This window comes from Rousettus aegyptiacus, unplaced genomic scaffold, assembly GCF_014176215.1.
Source record: "Rousettus aegyptiacus isolate mRouAeg1 unplaced genomic scaffold, mRouAeg1.p scaffold_m13_p_17, whole genome shotgun sequence".
Classification (NCBI taxonomy): Eukaryota; Metazoa; Chordata; class Mammalia; order Chiroptera; family Pteropodidae; genus Rousettus; species Rousettus aegyptiacus.
Window position 1 is genome coordinate 5,509,752 of NW_023416292.1, and position 8,475 is coordinate 5,518,226.

At 54.5% G+C, this 8,475-nt stretch overlaps 1 protein-coding gene across 1 annotated transcript; it reads left to right on the plus strand.

Moving 5' to 3' along the window:
* Positions 1–3,561: 3,561 nt before the first annotated feature.
* LOC118612839 lies at positions 3,562–5,882 on the plus strand. The gene has a single exon (XM_036234460.1). It carries the CDS (start codon positions 3,813–3,815, stop codon positions 4,401–4,403), a length of 591 nt encoding a protein of 196 aa, XP_036090353.1. The 5' UTR covers positions 3,562–3,812; the 3' UTR covers positions 4,404–5,882.
* Positions 5,883–8,475: the final 2,593 nt, after the last annotated feature.

Below are 8,475 nucleotides of genomic sequence, written 5' to 3' on the forward strand. Positions count from 1 at the left end.
TTTAATCAGGAAACAAGCCCCCCAACTGGCTAGGAGGCTCCGGCCACTACGATGGTGGCTTTGGCCCGGTGCTCTATTCAGGAAGAGCATAGGCTCCGCCTTCCAGCCACGTCACATCAGCTATCTTATTTAACCTCTGGTGTGACACCACAGACTGGTGGCCTAAAATTGTATTAAGTAGATAATCCTCTAGCACAAGAATTGAGTTTTGCTTTGTTTTCACAATTTGCCTGAAAATAAGATTTGCAAACTGTGTTTAAATTAGATTTCCCATCTCCTAATTGCATCATCTTTGGTTGTTTGAAGCTAAGAAAGCATGTCTCCATTTCCTCTGATACCATAACCAAGAGAACGAGACACAGTAAACTCTCTTTCTGGTTCCCTACCAATCCTTTGGCCTCTAAATATAGGCTTATATTTTTTATGGCTCCTGGAAATAACGGTATGTCCTGCTCTAAAGAAGAGAAGAAAGTACTCCTTAATTCTCACAACAGTCATTTGAAGCGGGTATAATTCCCATTTTTGCAGAAGAAATGGCTTTAACCTGGTTCAGTGTGTCCACAGTCACATGACTGATGAACGGTGTAGATCCCAGATCTAACGCAAAAGCCTGTGTTCCTGCCCCTCTGCCCACGGCCGCCTGCTCCTTAGCTGAACGATCTTCTCATTCTGTTGAACTCAATTTTGAGCAAGACGGGGCAGGGAGGCGGGATTCAAGGCAATATTTCTGCATGGAAGTGGGATGTTACTGACTGCACCACATTACACTCAGGTGGAGATGGGAGGCCAACCGGCTCTGCAAGGAGCCAGGTGGCTGAGGCGCTTGCTTCGTTCTCCTGCACCTCTGGCCCCTTTGTGGTGTCCTGCGGCATGGCTGTAGGAGTGGGGACCGCTGGAGAGGAACCTCCCCGCAATGCCGTGTGACTCCCGAGTGGTTCTGACACCAGCACTAGGCTGTGCAGCCTGTGGGATTTTACGAGGCCTCGACCTCAGATGGGAAAGCTGGTGTGGGCTCTGCCTGCAGAGACTCCGAGCGAGGACACCTGCCGTCAACAGCTGGGCCCTTGTAACAGGTAACTGCTGGGGTGTTAAGGTCAGGAGCGAATGTGAAATGAGCCATTACCATGGACTCTGAATCCTACACAACAAAGAGACCTACGTTTGGTAATTCTCAGCTTTTGTTCACTATTTACTTCCGTTAAACTCTTCTTCCTTAGCAACTTCCAATTGCCAGTATCCATAAAACCCTTTCCTGAGATGTCCATAGATGTTCGATAGTGATCCCAACAGCACCCTCCCTACCAGAAGGCCTTTGCATGTGCTGTCCCCTCCCGGAACATTCTCCATCTACCCTTCCATCGTTCCCATCGGTCAACGCCCCCTCCCTCCCCAAACCTCCCCTCCGTCCCCCAGGTGACCCTGGTGGCCCTCCTTCAGATCTGAGCTCGGCCACCCCTTCCTCAGAAAAGCTTCCCCCAACCCCAGCCCAGCTTCCGGCTCAGTCACCCCTCACAGCATCTAGTTCTTTTCCCTCCAAACACACTTATGCCATGTGGTCATCGGGGTGTTTAACATCCCTCCTGCCACCCAGGAGGCCAGAGGAGTCACTGCTGCACACGGCACAAAAGCAGCTGCTGCTGAGGAACTAGGAGACCTGGACCAGAGTCTGGCTCCTGACTCTTGAGCTCTAAAACGCTCTTAGTTCTCTGGAAGAAGAGATATGACATCATTAACGATGCATCACTGAAGATGCTCTAAAAGAAAAGGGGGAAGAAAGTGATCTTAGTACCAAAACCTTTGCTTTCCGATCCTACTGGATGAAAGCGTCGGTTCAGGGCCCAACTTTCCCAACAGAACCAGGCTCCTCTCCCGAAGTCTGCTGAGCAGCGCCTCACTTACCTGAAACAAGTTGATCTTTTGTTTCCTACGTAGATGTAGCTGGGTGGTTTGATGGGAGCTAGAAGGGGCTTGCACTCCCTGGCACCCAGCACGAGGGCCACCTGGGTCTGTGAGAAGGCGGCCCAGCAAAGTCCCAGCCTGCTGAGGGCCCTGCTGTCAGCGGTGGGTGGCAGATGCTCCCACAGGGGCCTGACGGCCCCGTGTGCACTGGCCAGTGGAAGAGGGCTGAGCGGTGGGGGTGGCAGGGGGCTCCCTGGGAAGGAAAACTGCCCACCAGAGGACTAGGCCTGTCACCCCGGGAGGCGACACCATGCAGAAAGAGGACTTTGGGACCAAAGTGAATCCCCAGTCCATTTCTGCGCCCACACTGTCTTTGGAAGTTTGTCCGTCCCCTCTCCCTGCCTCGCCACCCCTCCCTCCCCTCTACAGCCAGGACACTCCTCAGCTCTGGGCAGGGGCCTGAAGATGGGGGAAAGGTCATCGCAAAGTGAATCAGATGGCAGTGGCTTTACTTCCTGCTCGGCCTGGGCTGTGAGAACTTCCCTGGGACAGGCCTCGGAGTGTCCGTTGGAGAAGAGGGGCCGGGGCAAGCCGCTCGCCGCACCTTCACATGCTCTGGGCCCTGCGGGGGAACGAGACAGTGAAGCGGCCACGGTGTCCAGCAGAAGTAGAGTGACCTGGAGAGGCCATGTTTTGTCTCAAGGCGTGCAAAATCAGACACATTAAAAAAAACAAAACAAAAAACCGTGCAGGCCAAACAGAAATATCTGAGGGTTAAATACAATTCTCAGGCTGTCGGTGAAAGAACAGTCTGCAAATCGCAAAGAGTGCTTCTCCTCCATTCTATAAACGATGCTGTCTTTTACGGTCCCAAAATCCTATGCCCCGCATGGTGCCCGAAATACAACACAGGGGAGAATGGGAAGGAGAGGCACCCTTGCTCACCCAATGCATAACCAAACCCTTGGAACAAACAGATATTCGCCCCCAGGAACCTAACGCCGCTGGCTTGCTCTACGCAACCCCATGTCCAAATCCAGAACGCTGAGAAGGTCCCTGCGAGGCAGTGCAAGGCAGCGGCCGCTCCCTCCCAGTGGGGCTGGGTGCTGAGTCACAGCTACTTACGTGACTGACAAGTTCCAGCCAGAGTGGGGGAGGGTGCCGGAAGCAGAGCCCGGATCATCCTTCTTCCTGCCACTGGGAATGCTGGTTTCAGGGCTCCTGGCAGTGAGGAAGAGCCATCTTGGTGAGAGCAGGGCCTGGGGGAAAGTGCTTTTGAAGAGGGGACCGCGCCGCCCCCCAGACAGTCCCAGCCACTGTAGGTAGGAACTGAGAGGCCCAGCCTGGTTTCCTGTCACTCCCTGCCCTAGTCCGACCCAGTGTCCTGGACATTTTGTCTTGAGCTGTCAGAGTGAGGCCTTTGCCAACTAGCTGTGGTTTATGAATCAGAGGAAAGGGTGATAAAATGAAGGGCAGGGGTACAGGGCCTGGGGTGAAGGGGGACATGGAGCTGCCTCTCTCTTTCGGGTAATCTGGCCCCTCAAAGAAGGAGGGCTCAATATCCAGGGACCATCGCGCCTCCCAGACTCCAGATACCAAAGTGGGAATAACATGCCCCAGACCCAACGAGCCCCTCAAACGCCCGCTGAGGTAACAGGGCAAGAAGCCACAGCCTCTTCAGCTTCAGTGGGCCCAGAATCAGCGATTCTGCTTTCCCCGGAGGCAGCTCGTGGAGGCAGCGGCTCTCCACGAAGTGGGGCTCTCTGTCCCTTCCTCAACACCGCCAGCGAGAAGCTGGGTCCATCGGGGCGGCTGGCAGAAGGGGAGGTTGCCCAGTGGCCCTCCAGCCCTCGGGGTACAATAGGGTATGGGGGACAGCAGGAGGCAGTGGGGAGCGAAGGGAAGGAGGAGGGATGAAGTCGGGAGACAGATGTCTCCCCGTCTCCGGAGAATGGCTAGCTAGTGCTCTTCCCAAGAGGAAAAGGGAGCACGCCGTTCCTGACTACGCCCAACACACAATTCCCAGGTCCAACCCAATGTGCATCCAAGGAGCACCATGGCCGCTCCCTCCTCACGCTTGTCGTCTACTGGACTCAATACAGATGGACTCAAAAGTGAAACTTCAGTCTCAGGTGAAATCTAATTCAAGACTGGGGGGCCGAGGCCCCGGAGCCCAGCTTCCCCACCTCCCCAGGCAGAGGAACGCGCAGACTCTGTGCACCCCACGGGCGCCCCACTCACACGCAGGACCTGGGCCTGCCGCTTGGAGAAGCACACTCCTGTCCCTGGGAGACACTCGCGAGGCTTGCCCTGGCCTTGGCAGCACAGTCTCCACTCCTCTTGGAGGGAGAGCTGAGCCTCTCCACAAGCTGGCCATCCTCCGGGGAGCAAGGCCCGGCCCACACCGGAAGCCTAGGGCATACCCACTAACCTTGGAGTGGCGCTTCTACTCAGTACCTGGGCACACACCTGGCTCAGCGCATGGACTGGGGCACACCCTGTGACATGGTTCCACTTCCCTAGATGGGAGGAGGGAGGCTGGGCAGACAGAGGGTAGGTCCAGAGTCCAAAGCCAACCTGGAGCACCTTCCGCTCCTGCTTCTCCTGCAGTTGGCCGGCTGGTAACTGCCTACACTGCCAGGCCAGCCTCGCTCTGTTAGCAAAGCCTCTGTCTGCCAGTCTCAGGACCTGGAACACTGAGTGGTGGGAGGAGGCAGGAGGGGAGGAGAGAGAGGGAGGGCAGGGGAGGGGAGGGGAGGGAGGTGGAGGAGGAAGTTTCACAGTCTAGTGCATTCCCATCAGATCAGAGAACGGGGAACTCTTACAGCTTCCCCTTTTCTAGAGCTCCTCTGCCCCCACTTTCATTTCAGTTCCTTCCCCTCTGAACTAGGGATGGCATGGCTGGTGGGCTGGGCAGGGGCAGGCACCCAGGTACCCAGCCAACTGGGCTGTCGCCTGGCTCCATCTCGGACCTGGCAGGCTCCCTTGCTGTTACCCAGCATGCCCTTCTCCTTGTCAGAAAGGCCTCGCCCTCTTGTTTTCCAAGTTTTATAACAGTATTGTTTGTTGTCCAGCAGATTAAATTCTTTTGGAGGCTGGGGTGGGGGGGCAGTGTTGAGGGAGAGAGAGGAGGGAAAAGAGAGAGGGAGAGAAAACACAAATAACTTCCATTGGGGCCAAGAGATTAAATGAGTTCCTTTTTAAACAGAGTTTACCTGTCTTCGAGAGGCCGGTGGCCAGGAGCCTGTGTTCCCTTTCTCTCTGTTCCTGTCTCCCTTCTCACCTAGCAAGGTGACATGTGGTCTCAGACTTTCAAGGCTACTATTCAGGGTTCAAGCTAAAAAGAAGAAACAGCTAAAGTGTCTGGGGGATTCATGTCTGATCAACCCCTAGCCCAAGTAAAAGGCACGACCTGGGCTGAGCTGGTCCTGGCGAAGATACCCTTGATTCTCAGCTCCCGAAGGGTTGTGATGACCTGCTCCAGGGCCAGGTGGGGAGGCAGGGATCTATCTACAGGCACCTGCCCCGTCTCGGAGATGGCTCATCTCTGCAGTGAGCTTGTGGTTTGTTTACGTTTGAAACAAAAATAATACGTTCAAGGATGTCAGAGACATGGAAATTATAACACAAATGCACAAATATTCAGGTATACTTGAGAAATCAGTGAGAGTAAAAACAGAACATAAAGGAGGCAAAAGACAGTATAAAATAAGCAAGATCTTACAGACAGGAGGGCCCAGTGAAACGTCCCCGACTTGTCAGGTCTTTCGATACTAAATTTGCAGCAGTAATAGTACAAATGGCTATACGGTTCTCTATTTTTAATAGAACCCTCATTCGGTCATTAACTGGTTTGTTTCAGATTTGGGTTACCTCTAAATAGCATAGCCTTTTGCACACACACCTGAGCCTTCAGCGTGGCAGGCAGTGCTGGTGGTCCCAGAGCTGTGCATCTGCCCAGAGATATTCCTCCATCTCCTACCTTCTGCCCGGCAAACCATGTCTGGCCCTGCCTCCCGTGCCCCCCACCTTCGTTTCTCCAATGCCTATCGAAGGTTGCTAGGGGCGAGGTGGGGGGCATCAGCGCAGCTCAGGGCTCTTCCCTGACAGGGGTGAGGACAACACGCCTTTGCCCTTTCTTTATCTGCACATAGCATCAGTCTGTTCCAGCCCTGCTCTCCACAGGGGAGGCAGGGTAAGAGCTCCAGGCCCCTGCTCATGTGCCCCCCACGCCCTGCGCTGCCCGCCCCCCTCAGGCAGGAAGGAAAGACGAGGAGGGAGTGCAGCCACACAGCTGCTCTAGATCCCAGCACCCAAACCTCAGGCTGCTGGGGGGGGGGGCGGTCTCGGAGTCCCACAGACTTGGGGCTGGAAGGACATCCAGTCTTCCCCTCTCAGATAAGGAGGCTTCGTCATTTCTTGGGAGCCCTCAGGAGCCCTAAGTCCGTCCTAAATCACCCTCCCTTGCTATGGGTTTGACCAAGCTTCCCATGGTCCAGATGAATGGAAAGAACTGGGTCCCAGAAGACAAACCTTCACACGTGACATTACTGAAGGCTTCACCCACAAAAAGTCTCCCCTGTGCAGTCCCCATCACAGGGCTTCTCTACAAGCCAAGGCTGCAGACAGACAGAACCTCACAGACACTTGCCTGCGGTCCCCTGTTGGATCCTGATCCTTCCTCAAGGAACATCCCCAGATAAAGCCTAACCATCTTGCTCTTCTCCTTCATACAAGTTCTGGGTCTATTCAAATGAAGATCATCACTCAGAGGGTCACATGGCAAAGAAGACATGCTGTTCCCTATAAAGAGTGGGGATCATGCTCAGCATTCAGGGAACACTGATGCCCGAGAATTCTCTGACCCACCTTCTTCTCCAAGAGTAAGGTCTGCCTCTTCGAGTCAGTCATGAAGCAAACATTCAGGGCTGAAGCCAGCGTATCCAGTATCTTACTTCACGCTGTACATCAGCAATTCTTCCAGCAGGCGCTCTACATTAGCTAGCAAACAGGTACCATGCACAGCCCACGTGCTGGGCGAAGCTCTGGGCACAGCTCATAAATCTGTCGCAAAAACGTCAAAGGTCCCACGATGAGGCCTCATCTCTAAGAGAGCTACTCAGCAGAAGGAGGACTGCGTGCACATGCGTGACGTGCATACAGATGTGTCGCCGTGGTCTAAAGGATGTAGAAACCTCACCAGGAACACATGGTGAACGGCTGGCTTTCCAGCCAAGAAGTGCCAGCCAGTTTTCACAAGAACTCCTAAGAGGTGAGAGAAGCAGAGAACAGAATAACCCGGATATTCTGAGAAAGGACCTGCGGCCTACAGAAATCAAGTCCCCTGCTCCCATCCCACTCCCATCCTGGCCCCCGCCCCACCAGTCAACCAGCACCGAAGAAAATGACAACTGGAGTCAGGGAACCTGCAAGGGGGTGTGCACGTGTGACCCAGATTAAACAGGTACAATTAGATCCTGGCAGGACTCACTCTGGCTCAGTTTCACCAACTACGGGGATAATGCCACCCACCCGCGAAGGGTTGTATGGGACCAAACGAGCTGGGAAATGTGAAGGGGACTGTGACACGTCATACTGTATGTGTGAGGATGGTTACTGATCAATTCCCCTCCTGCCCGAGTCCCAGCCCAAATCCCTGTTTAAGACATCACTGGGGGCGGGGCGGGTTGGGGGGCTCACTGGAGTGGAGCCTAGGTAAGCGTCTAGTAAGCAGATAGTGTCTTGGAAAAATGTAGCTGTTTTTAAAGCTCTGCATTTTGGTTAGTGGGCTGCACAGCACGTGCCCTCAGCCCCAGGGACTCCCACTTACGAAGCCCTGGAGAAGCAGTGGACGCTGGGGATGGAGGCTGCAACGAAGCAGCCAGGCAGGACCCCGGCCCCTTCTGGTGCCAGGCTGGCCTTGCACACGGCCCGGGAGGGCCTGGGCCCCCGGACTTGCCCTGCATGTGTTTCATTCTTGCTCTTTTAACAGTGACTCAAGACTAAAAGGCCGAAATGGAACGGTTGGCCCCGAGATGTTTTTGTGTTTGTTTTTTTCCCCTCCCTCCCTCCCTCCCTCCCTCTCTCTCTCTCCCTCCCTCCCTCTCTCTCTCTCTCATTTTCTTAAATAGAAGGGCTTAAACAACCACATGAGAAAAGAAGGCTAAATATAAAGGAAAACTTCCTGACAGCAAGGAGCACAGACCCTGAGCCGATGTCTAAGGACAGGCACAAGACACACGGGACCTGCAGTCCCATTTCTCTCCAGGATTTAGGGCCAGAAAGGAGGGTGCATCTTTCATAAAACGTGGCAGCACAGCCAGCCCCCCAGCAGCTCCCACACTGTTGGCCCGTCTCCAGACCAGTCTCCTGGCGGGAGCCGGAATCCATGTCCTCTGTCACCTGGAGGAGCCGCATCAGCCACCTTCGTCCAGTCTCCAGCCCCTTCCCACTTATTTCTAGGGGGAGGGGGTCCTTCCAAAATTGTCTCCACCCACCTACCCTTAGTTGATGGCAATAGCTGTCACTTCAGAAAACAGGATTGCAGCTGTCTGCAGGTCTTTAAGACCCCTCCCC

Excerpts from the sequence above, each read along its gene's own strand:
- LOC118612839 (XM_036234460.1), top strand. The coding sequence starts at position 3,813 with ATGAAGTCGGGAGACAGATGTCTCCCCGTCTCCGGAGAATGGCTAGCT.